This window comes from Carcharodon carcharias, chromosome 18 (assembly GCF_017639515.1).
Source record: "Carcharodon carcharias isolate sCarCar2 chromosome 18, sCarCar2.pri, whole genome shotgun sequence".
Taxonomy (NCBI): Eukaryota; Metazoa; Chordata; class Chondrichthyes; order Lamniformes; family Lamnidae; genus Carcharodon; species Carcharodon carcharias.
In genome coordinates, this window is record NC_054484.1 from 93,909,039 (window position 1) to 93,926,743 (window position 17,705).

The 17,705-nt window shown below is 41.8% G+C and overlaps 1 protein-coding gene across 3 annotated transcripts in view; it reads right to left on the minus strand.

The window, feature by feature from the left end:
- rubcnl (rubicon like autophagy enhancer) overlaps nucleotides 1–16,713 on the minus strand; it is a 63,878-nt gene extending 47,165 nt beyond the window's left edge. For 2 of the 3 annotated variants that reach the window (XM_041212009.1, XM_041212007.1), the window contains exons 1-2: nucleotides 16,548–16,713; nucleotides 11,919–12,002 (exon numbers count right to left, since the gene is read on the minus strand). In XM_041212009.1, the coding sequence (XP_041067943.1) occupies nucleotides 11,919–11,964 (46 nt within the window). In that variant the 5' untranslated portion in view covers nucleotides 11,965–12,002; nucleotides 16,548–16,713. The remainder of the gene's footprint in view (nucleotides 1–11,918; nucleotides 12,003–16,547) is intronic. The other variant, XM_041212010.1, reaches the window with a different exon arrangement.
- Between the last annotated feature and the right edge of the window lie 992 nt (nucleotides 16,714–17,705).

Here is a 17,705-nt window from a genome sequence, read left to right on the forward strand (position 1 = left end):
GGCCTTAACAGGAAGAAGCAGATTCTCAGTCTAATTAATCTGGAGACAGTCATTGTGTGGAAATGAAACAACTTGATTGACATAAAACGAGTTGGAGACAGCCACCATCTGATCTTGACTAATGCTCCTGGAACAGGCTTGGGTTTTTAAAGGGGCACTTTCCATTCTGAAAATAATGTTTGCTAAATACCCATGATTTGTTTGTCAACATGCAACAGATGATTGAGATGTGTTTCTTCCAATCACCTGGGTGCAACATCTCAGTGAAACTTCTGGTTCTTCGCATTCTTGAGTAACAGATCTGCTAAAAAAAACTTTCAATGGAAACAGTGCCCCTTTAAGACAATCTGAGGTAGAAACTGTTAAGTGATTTCTCTGCTCTCCAATTGATAATTTCAACAAGGATTCTTCATAGAAAATTCAAAATGTGCAGTTCAGTTCATTTCCCAAATTGGCTTTATATCATTGTACACTGAGTATCTTCTTTCTGTAAAGTTCTTAGTAAACCATGTGTAATATTAAAAATATTCTCGTTGTAGATTCATTCTAAGGATAGTGCCCTAAGTTCAACAATCAGGCACAAATAAAAAGACATTTGCTTGGTTTCTTGCTTACAATCTCATCATAACAAAGTAAGTCCAAGCTGTTCCTAAAAAACTTTTTATAACTACTCACACTTCTCTAAAGCTGAGTTATTTTGTCTTTAAAGCAAGGCTATGGAACAAATTCTCTTCCCTCCCTCCATTTCAGTCCCAAATTTCTTATTCCTTCCCCTTCGTCCCCAATGGGCAAACAAGAGACATTGAGGCATTCTCAGCAACATTTCAAGCCATTTAGTCTATCCTGGTAACAGAGCAAAATACATGCACTTAAGACCAATTATTTCCATTCAGCTGGGTGAGCCCTCATCACCAGCAGAATGCCTCTGGCAGGAATTAGTCCCTTTTTTGACATTAGCTTGCATGTTCATCAAACAAACACACATGACTGGCAAAGGATGTGAACATGTCCATAGCATCATTCCTCCAGTCTTCATGTCCACCATGTGGTGGCAGCAAACAGAAATGGTATCAGCAGAGTCAAACATCTGTTGACTTTCCTGGATGATGGCACATTTCCTGATCGCTGAGTTGTATGATCTTTAAACCTCAGGACCAGTTCAAAACACAGGTATGCGATTGCAGATTGCTACCTTTCATTTGACTGCCGCTATGAACCTGCAATGACACCAGCTGTCTGGGGTATTTTAGAATTGGTTCTCCATAAGTGGTTCTGTAATATAAACAATTAAAGGGGAATAGTATTTAGCTAAAATGTCATCCAAATGGGAGATGTATTTGCTAGGGCTGACAACGTTTGTTAACTCCAAGAGTAGACAGGGAGCATTGGCATAGATGACTGGAATAGCATCACTTGGAAAATAAACAGGAGCAATGTAACATTCTCAGTGGGAGGGCTGAGCTGTGTGAAGGGCAGTTAAAGCTTTATAATGCGGGCTTCGGAACAAATCTGAACTTTAGCCTTTCTTAACGACCCTTCGTATTGCTGAAGTAAGAGATGTTGTTGAAGCTTTTCATCTTATACTAATCAGGACAGACACAAGAGTACCAAGAATGCTAGTAGCTATTTATATCCATATGCAGGGACCTGTCTACTTTAGGCAAACGGAACATACCTAGGCATTGTACCATTTTTGAATTAATCAAAAGCATAGAGGTAATAGTTCCTTGAAGTATTTTCCATGGCAACACCTCAACCAAAGTTGACTTGCCAACCCTTGTCCCATGCAGTATAAATTGTTGTTCCCTTGGAGATTTGATATTCTTGCGAATCTGTCCTGATGAGTGCAAGATGAAAAGCTTTGATGGCATGTCACTTTTTTCAGCAATTCTCAAGTTCTGTACTACCAAGTGATAATTTGTCCTGCTCTTTGTCAAATACTGCTCAGTGATCTATTATATGCACTTGAACAAGCAGAGCTCAGTTTAACAATGCATTCAAATGACAGCACCGCTAATAATGCAGCATCGAAGTGTCAATATAGATTACGTCAAGTCTGAGCGTGGGACTTGAGCCTACAACATTCTGACCCAAAGTGCTGCCAACTTAGCCAGGTTGGCACTTATACCAAGATGATATTTTGGGCACTTGATTCACATAAGGAGCTTGGCTACTAGAGTACAAGGCCACTGATTTGTGATTCTCATGGTAAAATGGACAGAACCCCAGAATGGTAAAATCCTGTACCCCTGTATTAAAAATGGAATTTGGCTTCTACAGTTACCATAGTCCAATGGGTCTAATTGATGAGCAGAGACAACTGTGGACCAAGATCTCCAAAACAAGGGAGGAATCCTTTGACTACCCTGTAATGAAAATGGAACTGAACGTATCCACAAAACAAAACCAAAACAGGAATCAAACTTATGCCCTCTGACCAAACTGGCACTCATGTTGCCATTTTGTAATCATGGTAGAACATTCATATCTATGTCCAGATCTCCTGTCTGTACTTATGAGCTTCCTAACTCGAAGCTCACAACAGATGCTTTTTCACCTTTCCACAGATATTTCCTGCATTCCCGACCCCACTCCCACAAACAAATCCCTAGTCCTTGAAAGAAACAAATGACATAAAAAAGTAAAATGCACAACATGAAATATATAGATTACAATTTATGTTGTAATTAAGTGTGTGGTATATCAAGGTTGTCTGAAAGTTTTCATGGTGAGAGCAGTACCATTGAGTAAGGTGATTCTATGGCTACACCATGTAAAATTTGCTCTGAAAACAGCAGCTGTTACCTTAAAAAGAGTTCCTTAGAAGAACTGGTAGGCCTGCACTCTAGATTCAAACTGCTTCAAACTAGGTGAATGAGACAAGTCAGCTATCATCAAACATGGTCATCTTAATAATCATCTCTTCCAATGGTTCAACCCTAGACTTAACTCATGTAACACACAATGGCATACAAAACACATCAGGGAGGCCATGGAGATTTACCAAACCCACACCATCGCCCAAGAGTGGCCCTCTCATCAGTGACATTTGGCTACCCTTACTCAAGAAACATGTTACCATCCATTCTGCACAGTTGACCAATCAGCAGCTATAATATCAACATCTACTGATCTATTACAAACAAAATAGCCTGACCAATCATCAGTAAGATCCTGCCTATATTCCCATCCTTCTGTACAATATTTAACTACCTTTTTCAGCTTATTCCTCCAGATGGTGGGTAGAGTATGCTACCTGAAATGTTGAAGCCTATTAGTTCTTTAGGTAAAGAACTCTTGAGGTAATAGCTGCTCTTTTCAGATGGTGTAGCTGTAAAATTGTCTTGCTCATGTTTGGTATATATTTCATGGAATTAGAGATTTCGCAGCACAGAAACGGGTTCAACTAGTCTGAGCAGGTGTTTATACTCCACACAAACTCCTCCAAATTTACTTAATTTCAATGTATCAACATATCCTTCCTTTCCATTCTGCCTCATGTGTTCATCTCATTTCATCTTAAAGGCATCTATGCTAGTTGCCTCAAATACTTGATGTAGTAGCATGTTCCACATTCTCACCACTCTGGGTAAAAAAAGTTTCTCTTGATTATTTTATTGCGTTTATTTGCCATCATCTTATATTTATGGCCCATAGTTTTGCTTTTCCTCACAAGTGGAAACATTTGTCTGCATCTAAACTATCAAACCCTTTTTACAATTTTAAAGACCTCCATCAGGTCACCCCTTGGCCTTGTTTATAGAGGAAAAAGCCCCAGCTGTTCAGCCTCTCCTGATTATTGTACCCTCCCTGTTTAGAGATCACCCTGGTAAATCTGCTTTGCACTTTCTCCAATATCTCTACATATACCTTTTGCAATATAGAGACCAGAACAGTGCTCCAAATGTGGTCTAACCAAACTGCTATACAAGTTTAATACAAATTTCCTGCTTTTCAATTCTATTCCTCTAGAAATAAACCCCTTTGCTTTAAAAGTATCTTTAAAAGTTTGTTAACTTGTGATGCTACTTTTAGTAATTTGTTAATGTGTGCCCCAAGATCCCTTTACTGCTCCAGTCCATTTAGAGTTGTCTTTTCCATGTGGCTCCGTTATTCCTCCTACCAAATTACACCAACTCACTCTGCCAATTAAACAGTCATCAACAAATTTATTAACATTTTTCATTTTGCTGCACTCTTCCTTTGTAACTGCAATCTAGAGTCAGCCATCAAATTTTGAGATCGTACTTCCTATTTTTGATTACAAATCGTTCTTGTAAATGATGAACAGCAGCAGTCCCTGTACCAACTCTTGCAAAACACCACATTCCCAAATTCTGCCAGTCTGACTGAGTGCCTTAAGCCATTACATAACAAAAGCTCATCGACCTGAAACATTAACTCTCTTTCTCTCTCAATTAATGCTGCCTGACCAGCTGAGTATTTCTGGAATTTTCTGTTTTTATTTAAACCCTACATGTGAATGCCTAGCTGTGTCCCCTGACTCCATTTGCTTGGAGCTTAGTCATGTATCTATTATGTATCAAAGATATAAGAACATGGGAAAATAGGAAATGGGAGCAGGAGGAGGCCATTCAGCCTGTTGAGCCTGCTCTACCATTCAAACAGGTCATAGCTGAACATCTACCTCTACACCATTTTCCCTACTATCCCCATATCCTTTGATATCATTGGTACCCAAAAATTATCGATTTCTGTCTTGAGGATAAATAATAAATTAATAAATACATTATCCACACTCGCAGATAACTGGCTATTTGATGTTCAGCTTGGGTTTTGCCAGGGCCACTTGGCTGCAGACCTCATTACAGCCTTGGTCCATACATGGACACAAGAGCTGAATTCCAGAAGTGAGGTACGAGTGACTATGCTTGGCCGAGAGTGGTGCTAAGGGGCCTGAGCAAAATTTCGGTCAATGGGATATGGGGAAAAAGCTCTTCCCTGGCAGAGCCATACCTAGCACAAAAGCAGATGGAAGAGTGTTTGAAGTCCATCTTCTCATGTCCAGGACATCATTGCAAGAGTTCCTCAGGGTAGTGACCTAGGCCCAACCATAATCATGTGCTTGATTAATGACCTTCCCTCCATCTTAAGTTTATTGCACAGTGTTTAACTCCTTTGGCAACTCCTCAGATACTGATGTAGTCCATGTCCAAATGTAGCAAGACCTGGACAACATTCAGGCTTAAGTTGATAAATGGCAAGTAACATTTGTGCCACACAAGTGCTGGGCAATAACCATCTCCAATAAGAGAATCTCCCTTTGAGATTCAATGACACTTACATCACTGAATGCCCCATCACCATTGACTAGAAACTTAACTGGACTAGCCACATAAGTACTGTGGCTCCCAAGCAGAGACTGCATTTTCTTGATATACTCAGTCAGGGGTGTGATGAAATATTCTCACTTGCCTGGATGACTACAACTGCAACTACAAATCATCAGGACAAAGCAGCCTGCTTAATCGGCAGCCCATCCGCCACCTTAAACTACAGTCCCTCAACCATTGATGTACAATGGCTGCAGTGCAAGGCATCTATGAGATGCACTAGACTTGCAACATGCCAAAGCTTCTCTGGCAACACTTCTCAAGCCAAGAACTTAGTCCACCCAGAAAGACAAGGGCAGCAGGTGCATGGGAACATCATCGCTTCCAAGTTACACATTATCCTGACTTGGAGATATATTACCATTCCTTCATTATCATTGACTCAAAGTCCCAAGACTCATTACTGAACAGCATTTTAGGAGTTACCTTCACCACGAACTGCATTGAACCTCTCAGGGGAACCAGGGCATGACAATAAATGCCAGCCTTGCCATTGATGCCCACATTCTGAGGTTAAATTTTTTAAAATCTGCTGAATTAAAGGGTCTATATGTTGGAAGAAAAAGACAACATGGCAACATGAAAATGAAAAGTAAGTTACTGGATTAGTAATCCAAAGGCCCAGTCTAATGCCCTGGGGGACACAGGTTCAAATCCTACCGTGGCAGCTAGTGGAATTTGAATTCAATTAATTAATATTTTCAATTGATTGATAAATATGGGATTGAAATCTAGTATTGGTAATGGTAACCTGGAAACTATCATCAATTATTGCTAAAAACCATCTAGTTCACTAATGTACCAGGAAAGGAAATCTGCCATCCTCACCAGATCTGGCCTAGATGTGACTCCAAATCCACAACAATGTGGTTGATTCTTAATTGCCCTCTGAAATGACCTAGTAAGTTACTCAGTTCAAGGACAATTAGGGATGGGCAACAATTGTTGGCCTTGCCAGAGATGCCAACATCCCATGAAAGAATTAAATGAAAGGTGCGTGAACTGAAGCCCCATGTAAAATAGGCAGCTGATTTGAAAAACATGGTTGCAATGCTAATGGTAAATCACCCACTAAGTGAGGTCCTGCTGGTGGCAAGAGGCTTCACAAAGTTCTACCCTGTGTTCCCAAATATCTCCCTGCTCAATGATGGTTCAATGAACAAATTTTGTCATATGATGATGCCACTTGCAGTGATCATGTTCCTTTGACTGTAGCCTGGTTTCAGTGTGAAATTTGGTAGTCATTAATTTCATTGAGTATATCAATGTACTGGCAGTCCCAATCTTCATTTATGGGGTGTGGAACTGGCATATAGATTGTGCCTTCCCCCTTTCACTTCCATTTGCTCCCAACAAAATTATGGAATTGGACCACTGCCAATAGGACAAACTAGAGACTTGCTCTACTTGACAAATTAGAAATTTGAAATTGGAAAAAAAATTTAAAAATAATTTAAAAATTGACAAATTGCTGGAAATTATGCAGCTTTGGGGAGAACAGAGGCTGACCAGAGTGGCCTTTCCTTGAGTTTTTGCTTAAACACAAACAGCTGGACACCTCTTAATATAATGGATTGGGGAATGTCAGAAATGCTGAATGGGTGGTATGTATGCAAAGCCCTGACCCAGCTGGCAAGGCTCAAAGCCGGGAGCAGTAGCTTCCAGGTACCCAATATAATTTTTTTTAATAAGTGCGTCGATTTGGTTTTATTTTCAGAGTTCAGCACAAAAGAATTATTCAACGTGTGATTAACATTTGACTAAACCCAATGTTGTAGAACAAACCAAGTTGGCCTGGTACTGTCATTCATCTAATTATTGCACTGTTCAAAGGCAAATGATATTGTTATGCTTAATATAGTGGTGGTTTTAAATCATTACCTTCATGGATACTCAGTGTCCCCTCATCTTGATACACATATTCTCGTGGAAATAGAAATAATCCATTTAGACATTTGGTTGTGCAACTGAATGATTGATTGAAAGTTAAAAAAGTCCTAAATGTGTAACAAGGTCAGATTGTCATCATTAACCAGGATAACAAGAAATAGTAAGAGGTAATTTTCTTAATTTAGGGCTTCTAACAAAACATTCTCACAAAGTGAGAATGGGATGTATGTTCCTTCCTGTCCAGCTTTACATGAGTTTGGTTTCAGAGGAAGGTAGCAAGCTTGATTGGCAGCTCTTCTGGCCAGCCTGCAGATGGGAGGGAGATTTAAAAAAAACAATAAAACTATCCTATGGAATAATTGCTACCCTGATCAGATCATTGCTCCCTGTGTATTGTGCATACTCATGAATGGGCCTAAGGCCGCCACTTTCAGATTTGAAAAGTGCCCAGTTACCTCAAATTACCCTGTAAAGATAATGTATCAAAGATTTGAGCAACAGGTAAAAAGTTAGCCATTTCATGCTGCTACTATGTAGTACACGAGTGGTATTTTCCACTAACAGGGTGCTGCCATCAACCCAAAAAGATGTTCTTCCTACCACACAAAATGAGTAATGTGGTATATGAATTTCGGTGCCAGTGCGATGCCAGGTACATAGGCTGTAATTCCCAATGACTGGGATTTACAGTGGATTGTCTGAAACCTGTCCCTTTGGCTGTTCTCAATAGGCAGTGTACTGATCATACTCAGTAAGCCCATGCTTGCAAAACCAGAACATAATGTCGAATGGTAGAGCAGGCTCGAGTGGTCGAATGGCCTATTCCTGCTCCTAATTCTTATGTTATGTTCTTAATGTTATTTATGATTCCACAATTGGACAGCAGTTGCAGAACAATCCCATTTTGAATTAAACAAAAGTGCAGGGGAAAATTGTTCCCTGGTGTATTCTCCATGGTAACACCTCAACCAATCAGAGTTGACCTGCCAACCAATCAGCACCCTTTTCTCATACAGTATAAATTGTTGCTCCCTTTGAAATTTGACATTCTTGCATCTGTCCTTATTGTGACCGTGGCTGATGTTATTTGCTGAGCAAGCCAAATCCCAGAGGGAAAATTATCTTACTGATTACAATCTTTTTTTTGTATTTTGACAACAAGGGGGAAACTATTGATCCCAGAGGCATAGAATCCCAGTAACACATTTAGGATTGTAAAATTAAAAGATTTCTTAACATGAAACAAAAATGTAAGCACAGTAGGTTAAAAATATAGATAAAACAGTCTTACAAAACATTCCCCAAAAAACCCATTTGGTCAGAACACGTAAGTAAAATACTTGGCAACAACTCCCTTAGATTTTTAACCATAAATCCAGTAATATTACCCAAGGCAAAATCTGCTGTCATTTTAGTAAAAAGTATACCACATGACTTCTCACACTCTTCCACTCTGCTGTGGAAATTCAAGTTCAGAAACAACATGTTTTCTGAAACAAAGACTTTCTGGTCTCACTGGATGGCTGGTTCGAATTCAAAACTTTTACACCACCTCCCAGCACAGACCTGGTCTCAGGACATCTGCCCCATACAGCCAACACAATTAAACTAAACGTCTTTTCTTAAGTATCTTTTTCTCTTTTCATCTTATGTTCCATTGTTCTCAAATGCCTTTTTTAACTCAATTTTTCCAAATATAAAAATCTTTCACGTTTTCTTATTGCCTCCACTTTTTGGGCCAAATAAAATATAATAATCTTCCCTTGTTTGCTTATGAAACTTTTGGAAATTGCAAAAGTTCCTTGTCACTTTTAAACTCCCTTTTGAATTTTAACAGCTGAAAAGTCAAGTCCCTAATTATCTTATAATGCAAATTTAAAACCCAACCTATTTACTCGAACATTCAATTTCATCATAGCCTTTCATTACAAATGCATGCATCTCTCACCTTTACCTTTCATCTCTCAGTCCCTACAGACAAGCTGTCTTTACTAACCTTCCCCCAGTTTGTTTAATCATGGATGCACACGCACACTACAGAATGCCACCATATTCTCAAAAGTATTTTAAAAAACATTCATCTTCACATCCTGATGAGTGCTAGACGGAAAAGTTTCAGCAGAACTGGCATTCAAACTTTACCTTCATAAGCTTTTATTTACAGAGGTACACTTTCCAAACATGGACCTTCAAAACCCCACCACCAGTTTTCAATCTACTCCTTTGTACAGGAGTGCAGGAGAAGCAATACAATTGAGTACAATTAATACACCACTAACACCAGAGACAGTCTGCCAGGCAGCCAGCCCAGAATGCTGCCACCCATGTCAAGATGGTGCAGTCTGCAGCTAGGTCTTTAAGTTCCAGAGCTGTTTGAGGCCATCCTACAAGTCCAGGTGCAGTCTCCCCCCTGCTGCAGCCTTCCACCAGCTATGCTGCAGTGACTGCGGTAACACTGTGTAGGAGCACTAAGACAGGCGAAGGTATGCAGAAGACGGGCACTGCGGGGATTGAACGAGAAATTGGTTCACAGCTGAGTGCATTATGAATTATTTTGTTCCTAAATTTGTCCTGGAATGTATATTTTGTGATGGCTTTTAATTTTGTACTGTGATGGTCAGTAACAGAAGAAAGGTAAGCTGTGGGGCTATTGGTGAATGGGGCAATGGTTTGAGGGGTGGTGTGATAGGAATTGCACTTGGATGAGTCCTTCATTCAGGCTGAGCAGAAAGAGACTGTCTAGGTTACCTCCTATCCTTCTTCCTGTTCCTCCTCCTCCTCTGCATGCTGCTGCTCCCTGCTTAGGTGGTGGCAATGGCTGTCCCCTCATGATTGCATGGTTGTACAACACCCATCTTATAACACCCGCTCTGCCAAGCAGGGCTCTTCCAGAATGGTTCAGGCAACAGGTGCATTGTTTCAGCTTGCCACTGTGGCAGCAAGGCTTTCATTCTGCCTATGGTCTTATACCAGCTGCACGCTGAGAGAGTGGGAACACTTTTGATGGCAGTATAGGGGCAGTGTTGACATGTGGTGCTTGCAAGGCAATGTGGTTGTCGTTGATGGCACCCTGGACCATGGGGAAGCCTGCCATACTAGTGAAGTCACATGCTTTATCTGCCTGCTTCTCTCTGGCTAGAAAGAATGAAATGTCATTAACTCTGAATAAAAACAGTGTCAGTGACTTCCTTTGCCTGCTGTTGGATGTCAAACTGAGGGATGTTGCTAATTATCTCCAGCTGCAGCCTGGAAGGAGCCAGAGGCATAAGTTTGTGGCCAAAGTAATCTGCACAGCTACTGGCAATGCTATCCTCACCCTGCTCTGAGGCTGCAGTTGTGGCTGCTGTAGGTGACAGATTTCAGTAAGGACCTTAATAGTAAAGCAGAGATGTTGCACACATTGTCCTTGCTGAGGTTCAGGTAAGAGAATTACTCCATGAACACCCTGAGTGGATATGGTTGTCTGCTGAGAGTCCTCCCCCTCCTCCCCCTCCCCTCCCCTCCCCCTCCTCTCCTCCTGGCCCTGTTGGTGTCAAATTGGCACTACACACTGATTGAATTCATGATTCATCTGCTCTGCACAGTGCCAGCAGCTGTTCACTGTAGGGGCACTAACCTCACCAATATGGTGGCTGGCACTGTGTAGATCATAACATCAATTAGTAGTGCTAATTTGATACCAGCAAGGCTGTTTGGAGCTAATGCCCCAACTAACATTCCCTTTTAACCTTGCCTCAAAAGAGTGCACACACATGATACAGACACCATTTTTGGACACTAAGTGGCACCCAACAAATGGGCACTACCAATGTGAATTTCCTGTCAATAGTTCCTTCAGCCTGTCCACATTGAAAACATCAACATTGGCACAGATGGGACACTACTACTACCTTAAATGGGGATATTATCTTTATGAAAGGGGAGTTTGTCAAGCCAACACAAAGGCAAAATACTGTGGATGCTGGAAATCTGAAATAAAAATAGAAAATGCCAGAAATACTCAGCAGGTCAGGCAGCATCTGTGGACAGAGTTAACATTTGAGGTTGAGATGAATGGTTGTTGAGGGCATTTAAGGCTGGGAAAGACAGATTTTTTTGGTCTCTGAGAATTGAGGGATATGGGGAGTGGGTGGGAAAATGGAGTTCAAGTCCAAGATCAGCCATAGTTGTACTGAATGGCTCAATGGGCCATGTGGTCTACTCCTCCTATTTCTCGTGTTCTTGTATGACCTTTCTTCAGGAAGGTGAGGTTTTAATGAAAGGTCATCGACTTGAAATGTTAACTCTGTTTCCCTCCACAGATGCTGCCTGACCTGCTAAGTATATCTGACAATTTTTGGGGGGGTTTCAAGCCTTTGATTTGAAGACACATGATGCAATAATGATGTAAATAGCCTCATTGTATGCACTGGCATTCACTTGGAAAGGCTCCCTGACACTTCACCCTCTCAAACCCTAAGAATCCACACCAAGCTTTTGGCCAAAGGCACTAGAGCTTTAAATAAAGAGATGATGTGATGCTTCCAATAATTAACAACCAAACTTAAAAACAAGGCAGGCTGTTAATCACAGTAGGGATCTCAATCGATTGAGCTCTTTGGACTTTCTGACAATGTGCTGAGGGAGTCCGACTACTGTTGCTGAAGGGAGATAAAATGCCATTCCAACACTTACCCATGGGGTCCTGCATTTCTTCACCATTCTGGACTGCTGCTGCCATACACACAGAAGTCTCAGTGACTCATCATAAAGCAATGCCTGGAAGAAGGAATAGAGCAACTGCCATGATTCAGCAAAACAGTCAGATTAGATCGTTTCAGCTAAATCCAAATGAGATGTGTTCAGAATTGTGACAAGTATACAATACAGCAGGTGTGTAAGCTACCTGTCCTGAGACATTTTGCTACGATTACCTCATCAGTGAAATATTTTATCTTTTGTTGCAAGAGATGAAAGGCAGTAATATTTGAAAAACAGGCTGAACCTAAACTTTATTTGTGCACCTCGCCCAGGCAGGCAAATTCCTGTGTCCTCTTTCCAGTTCATTATCCTCAAGCCTTCAATAGATCTGCTTTACTTTTTAATTCATTCTTGAGATGTGGGTGTCATTGGCAAGGCCAGCATTTACTGCTCCACACACTCATGGACTCTGGAGTTCAGGAAGGCGGTTCACCACTGCCTGCTCAAATGCAGGGATGGGCAATATTAAAGGCTTATGGATAATGCTATTTAAATCTAAGGAGAGTAAAAGAGGGAAAGCTTGGCTTCAGTGAAAGTCTTTTAATTACAAACATGCACCCAAACAATGACGGACAGGGAAAGACCCATTGGTCTAGCCTGCTGCCCCACACATCTTCAATACCTTGTGCATCGCAATATATAGACCCCCCCATCCCACCTGTCACCATGTGCAGTCCTGGGACAATCCTGTCAAGATGTTAATCATCAGTTGGTAGGACAGAGAAGCAGTTGTATTCAGATGACACAGGATTGTTGTGTGCAGCAACTGAAAGATGAGTGGGATTGACTGTAGAAAAATAGCAGCAGGTATTAAACGGGGATTAGTCTAAGGGGGATCCAGGGCACCATCTTGCTTCACACCAGCCTGCAAGCTGCCCAGTCAGAGATACTCAAACTGGGAAAACAATCATATGGAAATACTGGAAAAGAAATCAAACTTCAGAGTGGGGAGCCTTGTGTCTTGGTAACTGGTCATGCTCCTTAGTCAGATTATCTTTATACTTTGCCCTAGTTTGACGGATGACCTGACACACAGATTCACACGAAACAAACATGATAAATGTTGCACAAGGCAGGGATTGAGAGAATGCTGCTTTCTCTGTGGCAGCAGATAGTACATTAAAACTTTACTTGCAGAGCAAATACAGGGAGAGCTGCAGTGTTAGTGAGTTTCAGGTGAGACTTTAAACCAAGGCCCCATTTGTCCTTTTGGGCATTAAGGATCGCCCAAAATCAAACAGGGATATAAGCAGCACCTCTTTCAGTGGAGGGAGTTGATACAAAATGCTGACAGGAATTTGCATTTGTCAGTGAGGAACCTCAAACCTGGTTTTATTTCCTTCATCCAACTCGAACACAAGCATGGTATTTTGAGTGAGAAGGGAATTGAAAAAAACTTTCATCTGGTAATAGTTTGAGGATGAACTAAGGCTTCTTTTATAATCATATCTAGTGGGGCCTGCCGCTGGTACTTCCCAACATTGATGTTTCACAGCCAGACCCAGTTTGTTGGGATTCACTCAGGCTGGCAGAGCAGAAGCCACCAGCCGTGGTGAGTCCCGGCGCATGTGCCAATGGGTATGATATCGCTGGGACCAATTGATATCGCTGGGACCAATAGTGGTTAAAAATTATTTTCAGATGTTGGTCAAAGATTGAAGGTTGCCCTGCAAGTGATTTATGGTGATGTGGAGAAGATGGGTGAGAGTGCATGTCACTCACTGAAACACTTGCCTTTGTGACCAAGTCTGAATTGGCCATTTTCTCCGTTCAAAATATCAAAATAATTTTCTACATCCCATTGGGCAAGGTTGTTCTCTTAAACCACAAAGATTGGTTTGTACAGGTGACAATACCAACATATGAAGTGTTTGTACCTTCACAAGACAGCCTGGATATTCACTGCCTTGTTTCTGGGTATATAAATGAAGAACTTTCGAGTTTATTTACAAATCTGTGTAACAAAGGCTTAACACAAGAGATTAGAAGTGGAGAGTTGGAAGCCATACAGGATTTCCTAGGAACACATGACCTGATTGAGGGGAGACGCTACAGAGTGAGGAGGGTTTGAGGCAGGAGATTGAGGGACTGGGAAACCTGCGGAAGTAGGAGTCGGTGGTTGATGGACCACATGGTGATGGTATTCCAATCTTAAAAGATGAGAAAGTTCATAAGCCCCTTGCTCTTGGTAATAAATGAAAGAAAGTACCTGCATTTACATCGTGCCCTTAACTTATCCTGAGAGGCCCAAAATGCTTCACAACTGACAGAGCACTGCAGTCATCATTACACAGGCAAACCTAGCAATGAAACTGTGCACAGCAAGATCAAACAACAACAGTTGAGATGAATGACCTGGTGATTTGGTGGCTTTATTGCATATCAACGGAGCTATTTCAGTCATTTATAGGCCAAAGACAGAAGAAATTGCAACAATATTTATTGTCCAACTTTGCACTCCCACAGATAAATCATCCACACAGGGTTGATTGCAACAGTTGCCACAATAACTTTGCTCCTTGTATCTGAGTAAGTGAATATTTCCTGATAACTACACAGCTTCTTTTAAACCAACTCATGCCCAAACAGTTGATTGCAGAAGTCACGAATGATATCGAAAGGCACATTTATCGTGTTGCAACATTTGCAGAATCACCCATTTCTCTCAGAGCTCCTTCCTCACTCACCACTTTAGATACATTGGGCAAGATTTTAACTCATTCAAAACGCAGTTAAAATTGAGCTGTCTGTTCAACATTTCCCTCTCCTGACTCTCATTGCATCTCTCCCCCTTGGCATTTATATACGAACAGATGCCGCACACATCTCTCCTTTGCAGGAGACACTTGCTAAATCTCTCCCTGCAGGACAAGGCAGTGCACAATACAAGGGAAGGGGGTAAGACCAGGAGAGGACCAGCTTGTCTGAGGAATTGGTCTGAACTGGAGCAACAAGTGCTGTAACTTGGAGAATCTGAGGCCATTGGCCTCTCTAGATAGGGCCTCTGTTACTTGTACCACTTCACGAACCTCTGAGATGGGCAGAGTCATGTAGCTTGACTATATGAAGTGGCATCATGATGTTGATTATTTACTATTGCCCAGTCTCTCAGAGCCTTGGTAATATTTGTCACTTTCCTTCAGATCCTTCTCAGCAGCAAGACTCTGAAGAAGACATCTTGAATCCTCTGAGGACGGCCGTATCATGTGCTGCATCGAACATCAGCACATTAACTGGCACCATGGCTGGTTTAATCAAGTGTTATGTGGTACCTGTGGTAATGCATCTCGTAGTAGTGAGCAGGACAGTCGGGAGAAATCTCGTGCTCTTCTAAATGGCGCCATGGGATCTTTTATGTCTGTCTGCCTGAGAGAGTAGACTCAGTTTAGCATCTCATCTGAAAGAGTGCCCCTCCGACAATGCAGTACTTCATCTGTACTACACTGAACCGAAAGCCAGCTAGCTTGGGAATTGAACCTACAGGGTGGAATTGTCCATTCTTAGTAGGTACCTTGCTCGCTGCCTGAAAAAGGGGAGAGACACCTGCGCTGACTCTGAGGAGGAAGGCCCACTGTATCTCCTGCTCACGCCGGAAGACGATTTCCTGCCTGCCAAGGGCTGCCAGCTAATCAGAGGTTGGCAGCTCTAGCACTCGGCAGCACCACAGAAGATCGAAGACCCTGGCTATTGCCAGAACATCCCGTGGATTCCCAGGATCACGGAGCGACCCAGGAGAAAGGTGAGTCCTGTAAGGGTCAGCAGCAAGGACAGGGAGTTGGCTATTAACGGCTGCCAATCTGTCCATGTCTATGCCCTCGATCATGCACAGATTAGTGCAGATTGAGGGCACCCCCACCCCACCCCCACCCCCCACCACTCCAGTGACCTGCAGTCCCAATAGTTTTAGCAGTTGTGCAGTCCGCCTGTCAGCAGGTCACCTGCCAGGAAAGCAGGAAGAGGCCCTTAAGTGGTCTTCAATTAGTCATTTAAGGGACTCGAGTGGAGGCAGGGCGGGAAGGTCGACCACGGGCCTTCTCATTGAGAACTCATTCTAGTGGAGGCACAAAGGCCTCGGGTATTGACGTCTGCTGTCAACCTGCCAAATTTTCCTGCCACCCAGCTCCTTCCTCACCTACCACGGGGCAGAGGACTCTGGCCACAATCTTCTGACTGAGAGGCAACAGTGTTACTACTACAGTTAGGGTCCAGCTTTTGAGGAAAAATTTAGATTTCTCCAAGCAATCTCTGAAAGTAAAATAAATACCCAAGCTGTGTTTAAATGTTGGAGGTTTATTCCGAGATTGCTTAAATCCCAGGCACTGGGAAACTATTCATTTATAGAAACCACCAAATCATATTAGGGACAAAACACGACAGACTCCAGGCCTGCATAGACTAATCATGAAACAAGTTTTAGTTTTCTTACCATCTAGTCAGTGAAATTTGCCATCAGTGTAGGCAGGACTCATATAGAACTGCAGGTCAAGAACAATTGCCAGTGTTTAATATTTACAAATGGGCAGAACACAATCAGACTTGCTGTCAGAAAAATTGAATCCTTACCTCTGAGTTACAGGCTAAACAATCTCCTTTAGTCCCAAGAAGTCAATATGAAGCAGGGTCAATTGAAGAACAAATGACCAGATTTGTGTTTTGCAAATTTCTTCTCTTCAGCTCCAGTACTAACACTCTGCAACTCAAAATAATTACATCACTCAAGACTAATCAGCCAACTGGAGTTTTCAGTTCAACCTGTTACTTCCTGAATATAAATTCCTCATTCCATGCAGTGGGTAATTTGCATAATTCACGATCACTGTGTGGTGCAGCGGCAGCTTCACAGTTTGACCTCTGCACATTCAATCCTAAAACACTTACCTGTTTTGCAAAATAGAGTCTGATTGTTGGGAGGCAGTGGAAGTAAATTTGGAAAGAAATTTGTAAGTGATCTTCACAGTAACAGTGAAGAAATCGTTTTTTATTGGTCTTGGAAAATAAATAAATTGGCTTTCTTATACCCACTGCAGGCATAATAAATAAAAACAGATAGTCTAAACTGGCACTTCAGTGCAGTACTAAGGGAACTGTTAGTGGTGACATCTTTCAGATGAGATATCGTCATGAAAAGCTGATTACACCACAAATTACTTACGCGCATATTGAACTTTTTAAGGAAGACGTGTGTTTTTTTAAAAGAAACACAAGCAGGGAAACTGAACAAAAGATGGCTGATAATATAAAGTGACCACTTTCTAAAAAAATACCTATGACAGACCAGTCTGCAGAGAACATGGAACGTCACACCTGAAAAGGTGTCATGGCCTTCTTCAAGCAGACACACTTAAAAGGGAACAAAAACAAAAAGTAGCTGGAAAAACTCAGCAGGTCTGACAGCATCTATGGAGAGGAATACAGTTAACGTTTCGAGTCCGTATGACTCTTCATCAGAACCGAGTCACACGGACTCGAAACGTTAACTGTATTCCTCTCTGCAGATGCTGTCAGACCTGCTGAGTTTTTCCAGCTATTTTTGTTTCTGTTTCAGATTTCCAGCATCCGCAGCATTTTATTTTTATACTTAAAAGGGAGGTAGGAAAGATGCTCCTGTTGTTGCGGAGACAAAAGACTGATTTGCATGTCTCAGCAGTTGCCCTGTTATGATGTGGCAGGTGGTATGTACCAGGAGGACCAAATCCACAAGGGAAACTTGGCCACACTATC